Genomic DNA, 22,896 nt, shown 5'->3' with positions numbered 1-22,896 from the left:
CTCTGTCTCTCACTCTCTCAGCTGTCTACCTCAAAGCTCATCCTCTCACATTTCTTTACCCCTCAAAGTTGTAGCTGACAGCTGGATGTGAATTAGCTGTAGCACTGGCTGCTGGGAGGCAGAAGGCTTGGCTGTCAGCAAACTCAGCACTCCCCTGGATACAGAATGACATTTTGGCCCGAGGCACTTACTAAGTTACACAGTCCTGGCTCCTTATGAGTAAAAGTTTCCAGGCACTAGGGTGTAGCATTAAAAAGAGCCAAACTGAATTAGGAACTGACCGACCACTCTATTAGCCTCCCCACACACCCTGGGATGCGGAGATGGTCAAGTCTCATGCTCTGCCGTTTCACAACTTCCTTCAGCACTCTTTCTGTGCTCTGAAGTGGTAACTCATTGTGCAACTGTATGAGATTGAAGATTGGAGCTGGACAGAAGAGACTGTCAGCTGCCTGCAGAGGCACGGGGGAGTTAGAATTCTCACCACTTCTGGTGGGGCAAAGGGCAGACATACTTGCAAAATGCATTCTGTTGTTATTTTCAGGCCCCTAGTATTGTCAGGCCCTAGACTACATAGTTAAAAAATGACACTAATTCCACAATACACAAACTAGATGTAGAATACACTGTATTAAAAAAAAGATTTATTTTTATGCATATGGTTGTCTTGCCTGCATGGCTGTGTACTACATACATGCAACATGCAGTGCCTTTGAAAGGCAGAAGAGGGGGTCCACATCCTGGAACTGGAGCTAAAGACAGTTGTGAGCTGCCATGTTAGAGCTGGAAATTGAACCTGGGTCTCTGGAAGAAAGAACAGCCAGAGCTCTTAACCATGGAGCCTTCTCTCTAGTCTAAATACATTTTATTTCTTAGTTGTACAGGAGTATTAACTCTCTCACCCAATAAAACAAACAGATCTTAAAGCCATCATCTAACTGAATCTATTTACTTTCTAACCTCTATTATTGAAGATGCGTTTAGTGCCTCCCAAATGATCAGTTTTAATTGACATTAAATTTGTCTGTAATTATGGAGTATCATCTCATGTTCTGAATCATGTACACATTATGTAATGTTCAGATTGGGTGAGCATATCTGACTCCTCCAGCATTTAACACTTCTTTGAAGTTAAACTGTTTCAAACCCCCTCTTTGAATTTGTTGGAATATATAGTCCATTATCTTTGCCTGTTGCGACTGTGTGGAGCAGCAGCACACCAGGGCTCACTTCTCCTTTCCAACTAATGCTCGGTACCCATTCATCAGCCTTTCTCACCTTCTGCTGAAACCCTCAGAGACAAAGGTGAATATTGCCTCATTGAGAATTATAGAGTCAGTAAAACTGCTGCTGGACACAATATTGTCTTTATTTATTGGAGTCCTAGCTAATAGGTGGGATGAAAAAAAAAAGGGTTACAGTTTAAAGCCTGTTTCTGCAGTTTAGGTCGGATGGAGGTCTGCGGAAAGACTGGTTTGCAAACACACTCACTGGCCCTGAGAACACTGTGTGCCAGTGGTGAGGATCTGAGAGCCGATGGAAGAATAGGTATGTTCTCAGCAGGCCAGGGACTGTAGATGAGCTTTTGGGTCTTGGCGGTGGTACCGCAGGGAGACGCAGAGGCCATGTATTCAAGTGCAGACAAGCTTTGCAGCTGGGAAGAATGTGTAGAACAAGGTTCAACATAAGTTATCTCGCAATTGTTGAATCTAACTGAAATCTTCACTTGTTTCTTCACCTGTTTTGGAGACAGGGTCCCGCGGTGTAGCCCAGACTGATTCTGAATCTGTGTACCTTGTGCCTCAGCCTCCCAAGGGCTGCTGGGATTGTGGATGACACGCTCCACCACACCTCGCCTTCTGTGAATGAAGTAAGCTAACATAAATTGAATTAGTATTGTGAAAATGTGTCTGAACATGGATCTCTAGTCTTGCTAAGACTTTGAGTGTGTGTATGTCTTTGTCTGGGTTTGTGCTCATAAGTGCAGGTACCTGTGGTGATCAGAAAGGGTGTCAGGTCTCTCAGAGCTGGAATTAGAGGTAGTTTTGAGCTGCTTGATATGGGTGCTGGGAACCTAACTCAGGTCCTCTGCAAGAGCAGTACAGGTTTACTGAGCCATCTCTTTAGTCTCTGGACCTTTAGTTTCTTTCTCAGTGCCCAGCTGCCTATAGAGTTGAGGCCAGACTTTGAAAAGGTGGGAATAATGATGATATGGAACCAGCTTAATGTCCACCAACAGAGGAATGGATGAAGATAACATAACACATATACACAATATAGTAGGTGGGGTCAATTCCACTTAGTGTCATGGCAGCCACAGGACTGGGGAGAACAGATGGGTATATGGGGACAGGTGAGGGGACAGAGGGTATATGGGGACTCTTTCCAAATGGAACCTTGGTAAGTAGTATCTTGACCTTCAACTGTCTTATAGTCCTTTCCAGGGGCTCCCAACTAGTCTTCGCCAGTACTTTCTGCCGACTGCTAAATTCCTTAGTGTCCTTACTATATCATCTTGCAGGCAGATGTCTCGAAACCTGAAAATACAAGTCCATACCATTCCAAAACCCAAATCCCTCCCCTGCTGTGGGATGTTCTGTATGGCAAATGTGTTGCTGATTGGTCAATAAATAAAACACTGATTGGCCAGTGGCTAGGCAGGAAGTATAGGCGGGACAAGGAGGAGAATAAAGCTGGGAAGTGGAAGGCTGAGAGAGAGACACTGCCAGCCGCCATGATGACAAACAGCATGTGATGATGCCGGTAAGCCACGAGCCATGTGGCAAGGTATAGATTTATAGAAATAATTTAAGCTATAAGAACAGTTAGCAAGAAGCCTGCCACGGCCATACAGTTTGTAAGCAATATAAATCTCTGTGTTTACTTGGTCGGGTCTGAGCAGCTGTGGGACTGGCAGGTGAGAGAGATTTGCCCTGACCGTGGGCCAGGCAGGAAAACTCTAGCTACACTCCCCCTTGGTTCTTCTTCTGGTTTCAGATCCACCCCTTCACACACTGCTCAGTACCTCTCTACTCTCATGCTCTCCTTCCTCACCACTCAGCTCTCAGCTCGCTGTGCTGCTGCTGTTTCACATTAAGAAATCTGTGGATGGCTGAGAGTCTAATAACATTCCCTAGTTCATTTTCCCTGAACTCCCTACAATGTAAACAGTACCTTTCAAAAAGATCTATTTTGCACTAGTCCTAAATTCATACAAACACTGCAGAAATACATATAAGCATACACACTGTTCTTGTGTACCTGACATCAACCCTCCCTGCTACCATTTCCATACCTGAATCTTCCAATTTGTAAATAAGTTACAGACATCTTGTCTCATATCAATATGCATGTAGGCATTTACTTCCCAAGTATGGGGCACTTTCTGACATCACAATGGTAAAACGAGATTAGCCTTCATCTACCATTACTCACTACTACATGCTCCAAGTTATGTTGTTTTGATGATACCCTCTATTAGAGCGGGAACCAAGTCCAAACCATGGTCATGAGTCACATTTAGCTAGTGTCCACAAGCAGAAACAGCTTGACAGCTGTGGTGGTTTGAAAGAAAATGGCCCCCAAAAGGAGTTGCACTATGAGGAGGTGTGGCTTTGCTGGAGGAAGAGTGTCACTGTGGGGGTGGGCTTTGAGGTCTCCTTCCTTCAAGCTTTGTTCAGTGCGATACTCGGTCTACTTCCTGTTGCCTTTATATCAACATGCAGCAGCTCCTTCTCCAGCACCATGTCTGCCTGCACGCCACCATGCTCCCCACTACGATAATGAACTAAACCTCTGAAACTGTAAGTCGCCACCTCAATTACATGTTTTCCTTTATAAGAGTTGCCATGGTCACAGTGTCTCTTCACAGCAATTGAAACCCTAAGACAATAGCCTTCCTCTGTCTTTCACAGGGATGATGGGATTCCTGAAAATCCCCAAACCACTTGTTTTATAGACTGTCTCTGGTTTGGGCTCTCTGGGTGTTTCTTCATGATGGACACCTTTATGCCAGGAAGATGCCACATTACTGACACTACTTTCTCCTGGTGCACAGTAGGAAACACAACTGCTATGTTCCTGTATCTTACTAGTGACAACACTCCGTCTTAGGACAGTTTCTTCAACTCTAAGTAAATTGATAAACACACTATATTCACCAAATAATAAACAATTTTCAGGGTGATTCTTTAAATAAGACTATGTAATTGTTCCTATTTATCACCAAACTCTCATTGACTTTAATATCTGTTGACTGCTAAATTACTCTAGCAATTACAAATGGATGATTTTTCTAACTCCATCATTTCATGTGCTGGTTGGCATACCGTAGAACTGAATGGCACCCTCCTGTTTATTTTTTCATTGATGGTCAGTGACTCTTGAATTATTTTACTCAGAGGATTGCAGATGACTACTACAGTCATTTAATATTCAAATTTTCTTGGACCTGGGACACCTTTCAGCTAGCCCTGTGTCCTTCTGATATGCTCCCACCATTTTCTAGTGCAACCAAAATGTCCAGTTTTCTCTGCTATTCTTTTCCTTATTCATTTCTGCTGCTCCATTTTGCCCTTTGCTCCAATTTCAATCACCAACTCTGAAATCTGTATTGATGTGGCTTCTAACTTGAGCTCAAATGTTAAAGACACAAGTAATTTTTGTCTCAGATTTAATGTGCTGATAGTAACTGACATCTTTTGAATCAGGGTCCTGCCGTGCATCCCATGTTGACCTCAAATTCATAAATCCTTCTGCCTTAGCCTAAGACAGTAGGTAAGATAGTAATTCCTTTTCTTTCTACACACTAGGTCTTATACACCCTTAAATGTGTTCATGGCATGTATGGTGGTTTAAAAATAGATCCATACCTATAAGCTGCCATAATAATTATCCTGGCAAGATACGGCCACTGGTGCAATAGTGGCCCAAATGCTATAGGAATAACCAACTACTGTCTGATTGGATTTAAGTCCCAATCCATCAGACAGAACCCATACCTGCCATTGTTAATAGGGTCAAGAACCTACGTACGGCTAGACACATCACTGCCCCTAGAGGAAGAATCTACCATTATTCTGCTAAATGGACGTAGCATTATATAAAGACTCAAAATGACTTAGTGCTACAGCCATAGATCTGTGCATCTTCCCACCCTCATCAGAGAATCTACTTCTTGCAGCAGATGGCAATAAACAGGAGACCCACAGCTCCTGTGCTGTGAACAAGAGGATAGGATTACTCATTCCTAAATGGCATGCCTATATCACACTGTTCCTCACAAGGCTCAAGGATCTTCATGGAAAAGGGGGCAGAAAGATGCTAAGAGTCATAATGGTGAATAGCTAAGAGGAAATGGCACTTTCCAGATACAACTGGGCAGATGAACATACGAACTATCACAGTGATTGTGACAGTATGCATAAGACCTACAAAAGCTCAAGCCAGACAAATCCCAGCATAGTTGAGTGGAGGTGGGAATGAAGTCCTACCCCTAAAATTGTGCTATTGACAACTGATAGCTGCTGGGAGAGGGAGTAGTCAGTTGGTAGGTTGACCATGCTCCAGGGTAGGCCCCATAACCAAGAGTATCTGGATAACACACACTGGAGTTGATGGGTTTATAAACCAAAAACAAGCACAAAATCTAAAGTTGAAGAGGTAGGGAGGTGGGTGGATCTAGGAAGAGTTAGGGGTAGGGGAGTGAATATGATCAAATCATACTATGAAATTCTCAATTAATAAATATTATTTAAATAAATAGGTTCATATAGTCTTTGTGTATTCCTCCCCTCACAGAGCTGGCATTCAAGATTGTGGACTTAGTGACTTACTTCTAACCAGGAGAATATGGCAGAAGTCAGTGCTTGACCTCTGAGACACCATCACTTCCTTGTTGCTCCTTTCTGAGGCAGCTAATGCTGGGGTGTGCAGGTTGCTGTGCCATGAGGACATTTGGGCTGTGCTACACAGCAGTCCAGACAAAAAGGGCCCATGGCCTACTGCGACAACAGAAGAACCAAGGCCTTCTACCTACATACATGCATGTGAACCTTGGCTTGGAGGAAGTGGATGTCTCCAGTCAACAACATGATTGCAAGTACAGAAGAACCTTTGAGCTCGGGGCGGAGTGCTGAGCTGCACCTGGACAGTCTTTGTCATTCAGGCACGTCACATAGGTAACTAATACACAGCACCACAGCATCCACAGCCAGAGTCCAGGGAGTAGAACGGCTAAAGCAACAGTGTGCTTTCTTCCCTCTCTAACCACACTTTAATTTTCTCTAGTGCAGAACACCAGCACTCTCCCAGCATTACAAATGCTTCTAGGTAAGCTGTACCCGACGGACAGTGCTGGCTTGTTACCAATTTCAGATCCTCCCTTAAAATATTCAACTTTTCCCCAGTGCATTCTGTAGAACAGTGCTGACCAAAAGCCTTTCTCGGACACATACCTGATCACATTTTTTGTTAAACTTCACTACAGGTTTCCAAGTTGTGTGGGATAGGATCCCAGTGTCTAAACTATGATTTGCTCAGTCATCTCCATGTTCACAGCCTGGGCTCTGGCCACCTTTCACCTTTTCATATTCTGTACCTTCCTTCTCTAACTCCTACCCATTAAAAAAACAAAAATAGGGGCTGGAGAGATGGCTCAGAGGTTAAGAGCACCGACTGCTCTTCGAGAGGTCCAGAGGTCCTGAGTTCAATTCCCAGCACCCACATGGTGGCTCACAGCCATCTGTAATGAGATCTGGCAACCCTCTTCTGTATACATAATAAATAAATAAATAAAAAAAAAAAAATAACCAGCTGAAGTTTTATTTCAGAAACTCCTTCCTTAATTATCAAGACTTGGTTATGTGCTATGGCTCTTTTTCTTTTTTCTTTTTATAGTGACAGGGGTGGAACTCAGGGTCTCAGGTATGCTAGGCAAGCTCTCTACCACTGAGCTATACACCCCCAGCTCAACATAGCTTTCAAGATGACTTTTTATCAGGGCTCTCACCACACAAATTCCTCTACTAGAATGTACACCTACAAGGAAAAGAAAAATCTGATTTGAGACAGGGTCTCATGTAGCCATCTGTCCTTGATATCTATTCATTCCTGAATACAACACGTATCTACTGGTATTGTTATTTAATGGTAAACAAATATGCTTCTGCCCCGCCCCCCAGAACTTGTTGTCTACTGTCAAGTAAACAATATTGTGAGGTCTGAATGTGACAAGAGGACAATAGCGACCTAGTGACATTTCATGACACAATGCTGTAGTCAAATTCTTGAACTTGTTTTCTAAGACGTTTACATTAATTATACTTTCACACAAAAGAATATAGGAGCCAGGTTTAGGTTCATAATATCCTAATATCTCCTTTTCTTCCTATGCATCTAGACAGAACCTTTGGTCACAGGCATGCTAGGTGAGTACTCTAATATTGAGGTAACCCCAAGCTTATATTAAAGAAAAACAACAACAGCAACAACAAAAACGTTGCTACAGTTATTATCAATATCACTACCTTGCTTACAAATTCTTTATGCTAAAAATCAAGAACAAAAGACAACATCAAATATGTGTTTAAAAAGAGCCTTTGTTAAGTACAGAGGAAAACCAGCTCTTATGTGATCAGAACTGTTCCCAGGTTTGATAATTAAAAAATAATCACTGTAGACAGAGGAAGTCAAGGCAGTCTTCAACATTCAGACTGCAGCAAACACTGTCTAGCTTTGGAAAAGAGCTAATTCCAAAGGGATCCCCTACCCCACATTCCCAGGCTGAATGCCAAATGAGTCAAAACTAAAATATTTCTGAATATGTGCATAAGTGACAAAGTTTATGGAGGAAAGTTAAGTCTTTTAAAAAAAGAGTAGCAGGCTGAGGAAATCATACATTAAATCCATACAGTAGCTGGACATGGTGGCGCACATCTTTAATCCCAGCACTCAGGAGGCAGAGGTAGGTGATTTCTGTGTTATAGGACAGCCAGAGCTATGTATAGACTCTGTCTCAAACAAAACAAAACAACAAAACAAAAAATCCATATAGTAATATGTACTAATAATTTAGGCAACCAACTCCTCGGAAAAATCAATTCAAAACAAAACTTGATAGTAGAAGATAAAAATTTCAGCTTAAAATACTTTAGAGGATTTGAGTATTTTTTTCATTAAGAGAATTTTATTTTATGGGCACGAATGTTTTATCAAAATATATGTATGTATACCACATACATGAAGTGCCCACAGAGGCCAGAATAGGTCATCTGATCCTGTGGAACTGGAGTTATAGATGGTTGTGGGCAGTCATGTGATTGGGAATCAAATCTGGTCCTCTGCAATAGCCCTTTCTCTAGACCCCGATTTTTGGGTATAATTTCCATGGAACACACACAGACACAAACATGCACACACTGGCCCAAAACAACAAGAAAATTGCCTTTGGACTACAAATCTTGTATTTCTGAGATTGCAAACACATTTCTGATACCTTTAGTGTTTATTAAAAAATAGGTAACAAAAAGTGAACAGGTCTGTCCCCTCACATCCAAACTGGCCAACCCACTGCTGATGCTGCTTTCTGAATGAATCAGGATAAATGAGAAAAATAAATAAGAAAATCCTAGGCTTAATGGCACCTTACCCATGCCTGATGGAATGCTCAAGCTTTTTTCCCCCGAATGCCTGCATACTCATGTTGTCTTGGCTTTTGGCAGTGTGGTTCACCACACTCAGCCGGAATTTGTAGAGGCACTGTCACTAAAGCTGTCACACCACAGAATGCTAGTGTTTTATAAAACACATGTGTGGTTGCCTAGCAGGAAAATATCCATTTGCCACTTTTCAGAAACAGAGATCTTCCTTGTTTTCACTTCTGGTGTCCACAATGGAATTTCAACAGGTTTTCAAACACATCAATAGTAGTGTTGATACTGATAAAAATGGGCCATGAAGAACGAACACAGCTGTCTCTACAGTGGCCATGTTTAACCGTTTGGGCCAGTCTTATTAGACTAGCAATACAATCAAATTACTAATATAACACATGACACTTTCTAAAACAGCAAGTGGTTTTCCTATCTGTGATCTTTAGAAAAGAGTACTATAAAAATATTTGTCTTTCTCCATGCAGAAGTGAGGAGGGACACTAACTTCTGCTGGCACTGCCCTTCCCACAGTCAGTAGGTTTCCAAGGCACTTTTTAAGAACTCCAGGAGAGCAAGGGGAAACACTCTTCTTGCTAGCTGCTTTTTAGGGCATGTTTCCCCTCAAAGTTGATGAACGTTAAACACTGGTACAACTGGTTTTTCTGAAACTTCATTTTCCATGGTCCAGTCCTTACGTTATTTTCCTTTTATTCTGAGCCACTCCTTCATTTTCAACTTGCTGAACAGGCAGGCAACTGCTTTTGGTTTCCATGGAAACTGGATTCCTGTGGCTATGAAGAGGCATTCTTGTCCCACCAACCTAAGAGATAAATCAAGAGCCAAACAACTTAATACATTCACAACATGCCTGCACACAAACAACACTGCATCATTTACACAGAGACTCTCAATCTGGGAAATATCTTTTGTAAATTTTTAAGTCCCAGCCACGTGGCTATTTAAGAATTTGAATCTGACCCAGTTTTAAAAGCATTAAACTTCTGGCAACAATGAGGACAGAAGCTGGAGTAGGGCTCAGCTGAAAACCGCTGCTACATTTACACGATGCTGAAAGGGGGAATTAGAAAGTGAGAAAGACCAGACCTTTTGAGACAGTGTGCAATTCCATGGCGAGCAGGAAGGAAGGAGAAAAGCAAGGACAGGGAGAGGACGGAGAGTAAGAGGGAACAGGGCAAGAAGATCAGATGGTGAAAGAGAAGAGAGAGAAAGTCTAGAAAGGAAGAAATAAAAAATGTGAAAGCAAAGAAGGGAGAGAAACCAGAGGAGAAAGAGGAAACAGGGAAAGGAAGAGGAAGAGGAGATGGGTATAGCTGAGAGGAATGCCAGCTCCCCTGACGCCTGCTCCAACTTGCACCCAGCTCCCAGAATCTTAGAGCAAGGGGAAAGGCCTGCTAATCAGAGCCCTGGCTAAAGAGACTTTGGAAATGCTGTCATCTTCCTGGCCACTTAGAGACCTCACACAAGACCAAAGTTGTACAGCCTGCAATCATTTCCAAAAAGTGGCCTATATCTGCCTTCAGTTCCCCTAGCCACCTCACTAAGGCAGTGTTTCTGTACGTCCCATGCAGTCAATCCTGCAGATGGGAGGGTAAGGGGCGGTGGTGATTCAAACGCACTCTCTCAGTCCAGCCCAACAAATGAAGTGCCAGCACTATGGTTCCCTAAGAATGTACCAGAATCTAGTGTCTTTACTTTCTCTTCTAGAGCTTTTAGGGTTGGTTTGTAAATTACATGGCTAGAATGGCGGCAAACCAGAGCTTTAGTCAGCCAGGGTCTGTCGGTCTCTGAATCTCATGTCTTAAATGACCTTACAGTAAGTGCTGATTCTCAGGCACCTGTCACTTCCCCACTCAGCTGGTTTGAGAAAGGAAAACATTTTGAAAACTGTGTAAGTGTCCAGTAAATGCCTATTATGGAACCTATAGTGGTGAAGGGTAGCAGATGCTTTACAGTAAGAGGTGAAGCAGGTCTACTGGAGTATGCTGGAGTCAGGGTTCAGAGCTGCAGGCCCTGTCCAGGGATGAGCACTTGGTTCAAGAGCACTAGGGATGGAAAATCACACCAAGGCAAGGCTACATCAGAGATGCAGACAGTTATTTCATTACAGGTTCTGACTTCCCAGTTTTCAGAAAGCTCTGATCTTTCTGCATATCTGCTAAGCCTAGAACCCAACAGGTGCTGAGCTTGGTTGGAATTATTGAAGTCCTATTTCCATGGCCTAGCTAGGAAGGCAGGGAGGTGACATCAGGGTGGAGAACTGCACAGCATTCACAATCCTATCTAACGTGAACAACAACAAAAATCAACAATTAAAAACTCCTCAGCATTTGCAGGAAAAGCTATTTCTTAAAAGGGCTTTGGGACATTTACTGACTAACTGGGCATAACAAAGAAAGGAAAAAAGAACAGAGTATCCAGGGGACACACACATGCATCTACGACAGACTAGCTGTGGCAGGAGGAGTTCTGCTGAGTTTCAAAACACACCAAGGCAACATTAGTTATCTAAATGTCTATGTCCCCAGTGCTGGCCTATGCAACAGGCTGGTCCCAGATAAACTCAGAGCATTTGTCCCTACACCAGACACTGTCCAGTGATACCCATGACTGAACTGTTAGAATGTATATTTATGTGTTCAAGTCCTGAGTACACAGAATTTCTCCTTGTCCAAATGAATTTTCTTGTTATACTACAGCACATTTAGACCACTCTACTGAAAAAGTTAAATCTTCCAAGTATTTCTAAGGCATAAGCATTCAATGTTTGGAGTTAGTCTGACAGATAAAGTATAACAGTGTCACTCAATTCTTTGAAAAACACCCTGCATATAAGGGTGGAGGAGCTTGGTCTTGCCTCAACTTGATATACCATGCTTTTTTTTTGACTCCCATGAGAGGCCTTATCCTTTCTGAGGAGTGGATGGGGGGAGGGAGGTAGAAAGGAGGTGAGGGGGGACTGGAAGAGAGAAGGGAGGGGAAACTGTGGTTGGTATGTAAAATAAAAAAATGTATTAAAAAATCCTGCATAAATATGTTTTCTTCAACTCAAAGTTGTTCAGGGATAAGGTATTAAACCATTCATTTTCACCAAAAAGGAATAAAAGACACCTCCATACACAATTATATGTTATAGTTGACAGACTATAATTAGTGTTTCTAAATTAAAACTGTCCTCTTAGAATACAGATTTTCAAAAATATTTTCAATTATTTTTAAGTTACTTAAGACATTTTCTTAGATTATAAAAATCACTACTTAGAGAGTATTTAGAAACTAAAAATAGTCACCAAAACTGGAGATAAATACAGAGTTACTAACTTTCTCCATTTTTTCATTTTCTCAACTAGTTTGCCACATTTACACTTTCTCATCGAAGTCTACTAGGAAAGGGGAATAAGGTGTTTCAGAGTGAAATGCCCGCTTAGCATGCACAAGGCCTGGCTTCAGTCTCCAGCACCAAAAGACTGGCGAATAAATAGGACAATTTTCTCAAATGGTGATATCAGGGTGGAGGACTGAACAGCATGACAATCCTAGCCAACGGGAACAATAAGTCAACAGCAATAATTAAAGTCCTTGGCACTTGTAGGAAAAGCTATTTTCTGAAAAGGATTTGGGGACATTTATAGACTACTTGGGCGTGACAGAGAAGGAAGAAAAAAGACAGTGTTCACAGGACACACACGTGCATCTACAGGAGCTCCCCAGGGAACCGTACAGAGATGAAAGAACTCAGTGATTTGACTCAAAGGTGTTGGGCAACACGGCAGGAAAATACACCGGACGTTCAGGTTCGTTTGCAGACAGCAGAAGTCTTTCTACAACTAAGCTCAAACTGCAGCTGAGGGCATGACCTGAAGAACGGGTGGCAGGGCAGAGACAGCAGAGAGAGCACCTGCAGCTGTGGCTTCAAATTCCAGGTTAAAAAATGCTGCTCAGCCAGGTGTGGTATGCACACCTTTAATCCCAGCACTCGGGAGACAGAGGCAGGTAGATCTCTGAGAGTTCGAGGCCAGCCTGGTGTACAAAGCAAGTTCCAGGACAGCCAAAGCTACACACAGAAACATGTCTTTAGGAACAAAAAAAAAGAAAGAAAAAATGCTCCTCCACTGACATTTCCAGAAGGGTTTTATAATGAGTATAACATTAATAGTAATTCAATAAACCCTAAGTTATAAAATACTCAGCATAATTCAACTTAGCTCTTAATATTTTACTGTATTTTATTTTTTTTTTTTTTGGTTTTTCGAGACAGGGTTTCTCTGCGTAGCTTTGCGCCTTTCCTGGATCTCACGCTGTAGACCAGGCTGGCCTCGAACTCACAGAGATCCGCCTGCCTCTGCCTCCCGAGTGCTGGGATTAAAGGCGTGCGCCACCACCGCCCGGCATTTACAGTATTTTTTTTTTCTTTTGTTTATTTATTATGCATACAGTGCTCTGCCTGCATGTATCCCTGCAGGCCAGAAGAGGGCATCAGCTCTCATTACAGATGGTTGTGAGCCACCATGTGGTTGCTAGGAATTGAACTCAGGACCTTTGGAAGAGCAGCCAGTGCTCTTAACCTCTGAGCCATCTCTCCAGCCCCATTTACAGTATTTTTAATAAGCCACTTCACTCACTAATTACTAATACTTGCTTTTAAATATTTCATCATATTACTAACAATTTTTACTTATGTAATAATTTTATTACATGGACTTTTTTGCAAATTGTCTCAATTGTTGAATGGAAGAGGATATACATAAATAAGAACTAAGAAAATACAAGTGTGTACTGGGCAGAAACCAAAGCACTGTACTTCATGGATGCCTCATGCATGCACACTTACAGCAAGTTAGCACAGATGTCTTTAGCTGACTTATAAAACTTATAGGCAAGGAAGTCCTACATACAATATGGGCACAGGTTTTAGATGGTGAATGGTTACCAGGGCAAATGCAGATATCTGTTGAAGGGAGTCAGAGAAACAGATTAGTAATCAATAACCAAATAGGATATTAATTGTAAAAAAGATCTTACCTTTGGTTGTGCTGCAGGGCGCAGTGATTTAGGCGGAAAAGTACAAGGTATTCGTCCATGATGGATGTGATATGGTAACAGGTAGCTGGGATCTAATGGAACCCAAGGAACTGAGAGACTGGAAGGTACACCAGGAAGGTCACAATGCGCCTTATGCAAATTATATGCTGTCCTCGTAACTTTTCCATCTGAGGTCTTGTAGATCAGGAGCGAAGAGTCTTCTGCTGCGTGAGATAGCAAGTAGGACCCATCCTGCAAGCTGTATCCAACACGGAGATTCAACTCACTGGCTTATAGTGCCAATCTCATCATGTTCTTCTAACCCCACAGAGCAAAACTGAGTTACCACAGGAAGAGAATGCCACTTCTAAAAGTATTTCAGGACCAATAAAAGTAAAGATTTCAGAAGCCTTAAAACTACTTTATAGCGTTCAGACAATCAATCTTAGCATTTTTATTCCAAAATTCAGAAATATGTGACCATTTTCTTTTACTGTTTTATCCATTTGTAAAGTCAGTCATTTAATGGAAAAACAATCCATCTAACTCTCTAATCCATGATATACTCCAACCATATATTTCATCCATTCAACACTGTACTTAGTTCCTAATAAGGAAGAGAATAGAGACACAAAAGTAAATGTGACATGTCCAGGACTCTAAAGTGTCTGAAACAGGTGAGGGACCATGTAGAAAAGATGTAGAAACAGCAGCAGGCTTATGTGTTTATAGTTAACTGCTGTTCTGCCCCACTACCCAACTTCATACTAAATCGTTCACACACAGTTTCGAGCTTAACTCCAAATTGGGCTTAAATAAACATGAGAGATACACTAGGCAATTTGTCCACAGTTCTGTGCACAGTAGGGCTTCAATCAGACCTGGCCTTTTGGTTGCACACAGGTCAGAGCGTCAATCACATCTTCTATTAACACAATAATTGATGATGGCCAATCAGCTATATTTTTCATTGTTTATTGGAAAGCTTCAAGGAATTCGATGTATCACGGTAAAGAACAAAAGTCACATAGGCAGTGGACTGTGTTTTCTTGGGAATACACAGCCTCTAGGCCAAAGAGGCAAAGAGAACAGTTCTTTTCCACATTATTAAAATGAAGATAATCAGCTTTAGTTATATAGATCTGTCTACAAACATAATAAGCTACATTTAAAACTGAAAGTAACTGGTGTTGACAAAGGAGATCCAGAGAATTACTGGCTTCGAGGGAGGTTTTCCCCTCTCTCAATCATATAAGGAGGCAAATGGCAATTTGGTAGAAAGAATAAATAACATTTCAAATATTGAGTTTCTAGTCAATGAAACTCATGTATCTTAGAAGATTGACAGTTTGAGGTTAGACTGGGTAATTATAGTAAGGCTCTGTGTGTGTGTGTGTGTGTGTGTGTGTGTGTGTGTGTGAGAGAGAGAGAGAGAGAGAGAGAGAGAGAGAGAGAGGGAGGGAGGGAGAGGGAGAGAAAGGGAGAGAGAGGGAAGAGAGAAAAAGGGAGAGAGAAGAACAAAAAATACATTTGCAATTTTATTACAGCTAGACACTATCATGTTATCTTTCACTCATATTTTTTGGAATTTTAACTCAGGTAAAATGCGTGTACACTTCTAGTTTTTCCATCTATCTCTAATAGCATATTGACAAAGTTTCTAATAACTTCCAGCAAAGTAAATAAAAACATCTATGCAAAATACCCCAAAGTACTTACCTACACAATTTCTTTAGAACGTGTTGGAGAATGTTAAATAAACTTGAAATCCTATTAAACAGAAGAAAATGATGTGAAATTAAACTGAAACAAACCTAGAAAACAAAGCCTCACTAATAAACGTGTGGTCTACTGCTCACAGCCAAAGGCAGCAGCAGGCAAATAATGCAGAACAAGGACCAGCAAATAGACTATGTTGGGGAGAGAGACTTAAATTTCTTCTTTTCATGTTCATGATGGATTTGGCTCTGTGTTAGAGCAGTTATAATTATATAATTAAAAAATGCCTACACAGTATGAAACTACAGACCAGCTGTAATCAGCTGCTGAGAAACCTGACTTCATGCATGTGCAATGCAGAGCAGCACAGAGAGGGACAGACTGCCAATGGGAAAGCAGAAGTTTTACTCTAGGTGTTTCCTTGGTGCCTCGTTTACATAGAAACTTGTTCCCATTACTATGTCTCTTTAAAAAAAGACTTTCATTGAGAGAAGTGAAGCAAAGGGTTAGGTAGTAATGTCATGACTTTTCTATGCACACATATAAGGCAGTTCTTACAGAGTGGACACCAGTGTAAGCACAGTTCAAGTCCGATTGTTCCCTCACAGAGCTGTGCCAAGTGGAGCTTTGCAGCTAACAGTGGTGACTTTAGCACATTAACTATCAAGGTTGTGCTCCCAGCTCAGCCTGTGAGCACTCTCAGTCCCAGCTTTTTTGTCTATGAAATGGCCACAATGCTACCACAAGTCTTTCATGCCAAGTTGTGTGATAAAATGAGAAACTCTGCACAAGCTATTTTCCCTCACAACGAGGCACTCAGGGTTCTGAGGACCTAACCAGTCACATAATCCTGATGCCTGAAAGTCTGTGGCTGTCTCATCCTTGTCTCATCTACACAGGGCTAAAATGTTTGTTTCCCTGCACTTTAACACAACACACTCTCTGGCTCTAGCCTCCTCTGCCTGAAGTGGGAAGACAGTATTAGCAGTACATTTCTTTGCAGATGGAGACAAATAATGTAAATTGGGTTGGGGGCCCCTCAATTGAAATTGAATTGATCTTGAAAATAATCAAACATCATCATTATTTGTAGGTAAAGGAAAATCTGAGATAACATTACAGGAGTGAAGTCTTTCCAGTGCCCACCACAAAGCACTTCCTTACTTGAGTGCTGCAAGTTTTTCTTTTAATTCTTCTGAGGTGATTTCTTCTAGCATGAAAAGCTTTGAAGTAAATGCATCAATATGCCCTAAAAGAAAACATTGAACTTAAAGAAACTCAAGTTTCTTTAAATAAAACAAACCAAAAAGTTAACTAGTCTCTCTATATAAAGATGATTTTACACATTTTTAACAACTACAAAGGACTTTGTATTTAAAAGGAGAAATATATCTCACTAGCTATCAAGTAAACCTGAATTTATAATGATATAAAATACAAATTATGGTATGTATTCATTTTTAAATATTTGCTGAATAAAGAATAGCTTACATACGTCCACACTCCCCAAATAGGATGATTGCCTCTAAATCTTAATTTAAGAGCAAAAACTGCTCAGCCATTAGTGCCCATGGTTCCCACTAGAGCTGCATCTCCATGAAGCTGGAAAGGGAAGCATGTGCTCACCATGTAAATAAGCAGTTAAATCAAATCTGTGGACTGGGCATGCTCAATAAATCTCAAAGACACATTACTGTAAAACTTAGATTATAAAAATATAGATTATTTTTAATTAAAGCAATCATAAATGTTTCAGTGAGTAAAGCAATCTATTCAAAGTCTTATTTTCTTGCATGCCTGATATAAATCTATAATTCACAAAATCTCAAACATTATATTCTTAAAATAACATTTCTGTTGTAGAAAGTAATGTGTACATTTTAAAACAAAATAGGCTGAGACATGCACTGAGGTGCTGTGATGTACCGAGTGACAGAGGAGCTGCTGAGGCAAATCAATACACACGGGTCAATAGGAAGGCCATGCTACTACTACTGCATGAAGGTTAAAACATCACAGTGTAAGAGTAAAACCCACCAATGCTGAAAATAATGGTTTACATTTACTTGTATTTTTAACTCCTAATATTTTATCGTCAAAACAAATTACTTAGAAAGTAGGTATCAGTCATTGGGACTACAAAAATTACACATAGTTTAATATCTCATTTCCATATCTAGCCTACTTTAATATTATTTGCTTTATGCTCAAAGAAGTTAATTAGAAACATTTTTATCAGATGTTGTCCCTCGAAGACAACATATCCATTTGTCCCCACAGCCACTTGTTATTTCTTATGCCAACTTCAGTTTCACCTCTCCATTTCTAGTGCTTATTATATATGACATTTCTAATAATAAAGACATTTTAATGGTTTAATAGCTATAAAAAGAGGATATTAAATGCAATAATGTATTTCTTGATGTTTAATAAATAAGCCTTTGAGACTACTAACAGTACTTACTTACCTTTTCTTAAAAAAGTCAACAATAAAAGTACGTAGTATAGTGCCCAGCAAATGCAGTCTATCAAAGAACTACTGACACAGAGTCCTGCCCTAAGCGCTCTGAAGGTCTGCTTCCTCCAGGAGGCAACTCTCAACGCTGGAGCTGTCTAACCTGAGGGCTCAAGTGAGTTCTTCCAGTGCCTCAGATACTTGTCACCTCAGTCCTTGGGGCACTTGAGCCAGATTTGAGGTAAAAGCTCTCGCCATTGTCCTTCAGCCATAAGCAATCTCTTTTTTAGATCATTTTTTTTTTTTTTTTTTTGGTTTTTCGAGACAGGGTTTCTCTGTGTAGCTTTGCGCCTTTCCTGGAACTCACTTGGTAGTCCAGGCTGGCCTCGAACTCACAGAGATCCGCCTGGCTCTGCCTCCCGAGTGCTGGGATTAAAGGCGTGCGCCACCACCGCCCGGTTCTTTTTTAGATCATTTTTAAGATGAGGTACAGTTGGGAGGCACTGCTTTAGACAGCAGAAATTAAGCTTTTATGTTCATACATCATTTATACATAATCCAGACAGGTAGTCCTAGCTTTACATGCAGTACAAATTTGTAAAAACAATTACACAGGCTGAAATCATGTATTTTAATGATAAATGGAAAATTTATAATTATTTCACTATTTTTACATGTTTTATCAAAACAAATTCTCCATTAATATAAGTATTTAGAGAAATAAAATATAAAAAATATGCATTTAGTATACTGCAATTCAAACATCAAAATCAGCATGATCCCACATTTTCCAAATGTCTTGGCAAGAGTAGTGTGAGCAGTGCTCCCTGCCTTCTTAAACAGCTTCTGACAGAGAAGCACCTTCCCACTGTGGCAACTGACATACTCTTATCTAAGTTAGGAGCAACTTCCATGGTCTATCCAAGAATTCCTTTAATTAAAACCTTAGGCTGGCGTTTCTTCACCTTGATGTCACCACTGTTCTTCTTTATGTCACTAGGTTAATAATCACCAAGTTTCTCTGGCAGCGAGAGTCTTCTGAGAAGTGGCTGTGTCAACATTCCCAGACAGCTATTTCTTCTACAGCTCCATTACAATTTCACTTCCAGCATTACCTTTGGTGGGTTTTCTGTTTCTGGGTTGTTTTTCTTTCCTTTATCTTAATCTTTGCTGGCCAATTCCTTGTTTTCATTATCTAGTCTCATAAAATCTCAAATGGCTGACCATGACCCACACTTCATTTCAGTACATGAACTGCTAAGAGGTACACAGTGACCAATCAATACAGACTGAAATAAGAGACAAAGGCAGTCACTGCTCATGTATGTCTGCAATCTACTTCATAACTGGACTGAGGAGCTGGCAGTGAAGCTTATATACAATTTCTACTCTGAACATACTGCCGTAACAGAGGCCATGCTAGTTAAAACTGTAAAGTGAGGGCTGACTGAACGCCAGCTCGATGGCTCTGATAAATATCGTAGTACTGGACAGCAGATAGAGAAGTTGTGATGAGACTACAGGTTTTCTTCAAGGAGTAACTCTTAAGGTTTTTAATGGGCAAGAGACACTAATCTAGAGAAGGAGGTGAGCAGATTTATAGATAGCAAAGCAAGCAAGCAAACAACAACAAAAACCAAGTATGCTTATTGCACCTAAAGACTGGGCTATGGTGGTTCTTAGAGTGCCCTAGACTAGCCATATTATCTGAGATTGTGTTAGAAACATAAAGACCTAGGTCCCATTCTGGACTACTCAATCAGACACTCTAGAACTAGCACTAGCAATTTTCTCTCTCTCTCTTTTTTTTTTAAAGATTTATTTATTTATTATGCATACAGTGTTCTGCCTACATATATGCTTGCAGGTTAGAAAAGGGCACCAAATCCCATTATGGATGGTTGTGAGCCACCATGTGGTTGCTGGGAATTGAACTCAGGATCTCTGGAAGAGTAGCCAGTGCTTTCAACCGCTGAGCCATCTCTCCAGCCCCGCACTAGCAATTTTCAATTTAACCAGCTCTTCAAGTGACTTCACTGAGCATTCTTCTTTTTTTTTTTTTTTTGGTTTTTCGAGACAGGGTTTCTCTGTGTAGCTTTGCGCCTTTTCCTGGAACTCACAGAGATTCGCCTGGCTCTGCCTCCCAAGTGCTGGGATTAAAGGCATGCGCCACCACCGCCCGGGGCATTCTTCTTAAGAGTACTATAACACTTTTAAGCTCCTAATATTGATGGATACTTTTTGTATATGTGTGTGGTTTTTTTGAGACAGGGTTTCTCTGTGTAACAGTCTTGGCTGTCCTGGAATTCACTTTGTAGACCAATCTGGCCTTGAACACAGAGACCAGCCTGCCTCTGCCTCCCCAGTGCTGGGATTAAAGGCGTGCACCACCATGCCCTGCCTGATGAATACTTTTAACACAGCATTTGGAAGCCTGTTCCTAGGTTATGGGTGCAGCTCAGAGGTACAGTGCTTACCTACCATTCACAGGTCCTGGGTTAGTCCCCAGCACTAAGACAACAAGAAAGGGGTGTGCCTGCTCACTCATATCCATGTATATCTATATCAAAACAAAACCCAAGTGCACAACAACTCATGTCCTTCAACAGATAGTGTCACAGGAACCATATGCATTATCCTGTCACACGAAAATGAAAGGTGTATCAACGAGAAGGTCTTTAGGCTAGTTAGACCCAAGGCAATAACTACCTGTAAAAAGTCCTTAGGTGAAATAGTCATACAACTGATAGCAATTTCATCTGTTAAAAGGTATATTAGAAAATGAGTCTGTATCATCTGTTAGGACTTTAAAAAGTTTACTGATAACTTAAAAAAAAATCTTTTCTTCAAATGGATGTAACTGGCAACTGCTTTTAAATGCTTTACATGGAAGCTGTGGTGTGAAGGCTTTGTAGGAACATTAGAATCCTGATTACTGATGGAAGCTACTAAAACAAACATCTGGGTATGTGTCTGACAATGGAGGAGAGCCCTAAAAACATTAGCCAGGTGTGGCAGCACAGGACCAATTCTAGCACTTGGGAGGCTGAGGCAGGATTGTGAATTTGAGGCCATCCAGATGCTATATAAAAATTAAACAACACCATCCCCCTCCAATATTGATTAATCAAAATGGGGGAAATTTTTCCAATAAATAACCACTGTTTCTAAATCAGTCAAGAAAAATACAGAGTACTCACTATACACAGAGCATCATGCTTATGCTTGTACTAGGAATATACAAAGCTCTACCAGGCTCTGACTTTAAACTACCTACTGCCTATCAGGAAAAAGGGATGGATGGCCTAAGTAAGAACAATAATGTAGGAAGTAACAAACAAGTAAAGACAACACATTTAGAGAGCCAAAGAAGGAAAAGACTGGGGGAGATGGGAGCTGGTAGGGCAGACAGATCAATATTGTATTGATCTGTATTGGTGTAGAGTCCAAGACAAGGGATGACAGAGATGTTCAGCATGTAGCATTCCCATGTGAAAGAACAGCATGAACAATAAGAGCAAGAAACTTGTCACGTGAAGCATGTTAACTATTCAAGAACCCTGGCAACATCATTCAAAGCTCTGCTAATTCCCTCCTGTTCAAAACTTCAAAACCAAAATAAATCAAACGCTGTTTCAAGATGAGATTTCTAAGATAATGTCATTATAATTCTAAGAAAATTACAAAATATGTGTAAATCAATTTAATAGCTCACCAATACTCCCTGTCACTATTTAACAACAGAGTCAGCATAATCAGAGAATGGAAAACAAAAAAGGACAAAATGGAAGTATGTGCATACAGCTGAATTTAAGTAAATATTTAAAGGGAATTACAAAGGGGAAGAGGACTCCTAGAGACTCACCAACATAAAACGAGCAGTTGGAATGCAATAAACTTTCAGTCCAGAAGCGACAGAGCTCGCTTTCAGTCAGAGCTTCAACTCCATAACAACCTTGATATTCTACTTTTGGTAGCACGTAAACTGGAAATTGCTGTAATGCAAAATTGCATTTTGTCAAAGCTCCAGATCTAATCTCCACACATACTCCATGGTACACAAGTGCCCACAGACCACACATATATACAATAAATCAAAACCCAAACAAAAACAAAATTTACTACTCATAGAAAATAGATTTGCCTATATAGCCAGCAGTTTTCAAATGCTTGCAGGAAATTTAATTTCATTTATTTTGTATAGTGTATAGATTTAGACAGGAAGATATGGATACATTTGCCTCTAAGGGGTAGATTCAGGAAATGGAGGATGGATAAGGGATCCCTCACTGCCACCCTCATCTCCAACACAGACAGACAAACTCCCCACATACTGCAACATGTTTCCTCTCTGCCAGGGAATGTGATTCACAAGCAGACTCCTTGGGACTCCAGCACATGCAATTGTTCCTAGGTCAAGAGCTAAATGCTAGAAGGCAGTGACTAACACACACTAATACTTCTGAGAAGAAAAGAAAAAGGTTTTCTTCCTAAGAATGAACATTAATACATGCTAGAACAACTGTGGATGTTACTATCTTCACAACACACAGGCTTAATCCCAAGCTCTTAGCATGTGATACATTATCCACTTAGCGCTTACTGGTCAGGATATCAAGCAGGTTGAGCAAAATGACTATCCATCCCCATTACTAGTCTAAGGGTGGATGTGCAAGCAAGTACCTACTTGTGGAATACCTGTAGCAACACATTATCGTCTGCCAGTGAAAACTACACAAGTGCTCTACCACTGAGCTATGATACATCCCCAGCCTAAAAATTCTACTCTCAACAGGATTCTCCATTCCCTGCTACAGAAGACACAAGGTTTACAGAACCTACTCAAATGACACGGCTAATTAGCACTTTAAAATTAAAATAAGGCGCTGTCTTTCACAGATTTAAAAACATTTTATCTTGTTTTTCAGTTTCTGGCTTTTCTAAAGTGGTTTAGTGGCTTTGGTACACCAGTGGTGCTAAGAACAATTCAAACACAGTATTTCAGTCACCAGCACATGGAACGGTGTGGTT

General features: G+C 40.8%; 1 protein-coding gene across 4 annotated transcripts in view; it reads right to left on the bottom strand.

The window, feature by feature from the left end:
* Positions 1-1,357: 1,357 nt before the first annotated feature.
* Ice2 (interactor of little elongation complex ELL subunit 2) overlaps positions 1,358-22,896 on the bottom strand; it is a 49,858-nt gene continuing 28,319 nt past the window's right edge. For 2 of the 4 annotated variants that reach the window (XM_052713381.1, XM_052713395.1), the window contains 5 exons: positions 21,731-21,860; positions 16,575-16,659; positions 15,411-15,461; positions 13,692-13,950; positions 1,358-9,471 (listed from right to left, as the gene is read on the bottom strand). In XM_052713381.1, the coding sequence (XP_052569341.1) occupies positions 9,343-9,471; positions 13,692-13,950; positions 15,411-15,461; positions 16,575-16,659; positions 21,731-21,860 (654 nt within the window). In that variant the 3' untranslated portion in view covers positions 1,358-9,342. Of the gene's footprint in view, positions 9,472-13,691; positions 13,951-15,410; positions 15,462-16,574; positions 16,660-21,730; positions 21,861-22,896 lie in introns of those variants that run through there. The other 2 variants (XM_052713387.1, XR_008213087.1) reach the window with 2 other exon arrangements.

Source organism: Peromyscus californicus, unplaced genomic scaffold (assembly GCF_007827085.1).
Source record: "Peromyscus californicus insignis strain IS unplaced genomic scaffold, ASM782708v3 Scaffold_11__1_contigs__length_118956290, whole genome shotgun sequence".
Lineage (NCBI taxonomy): Eukaryota > Metazoa > Chordata > Mammalia > Rodentia > Cricetidae > Peromyscus > Peromyscus californicus.
This window is presented reverse-complemented; position numbering and strand designations above follow the sequence as displayed.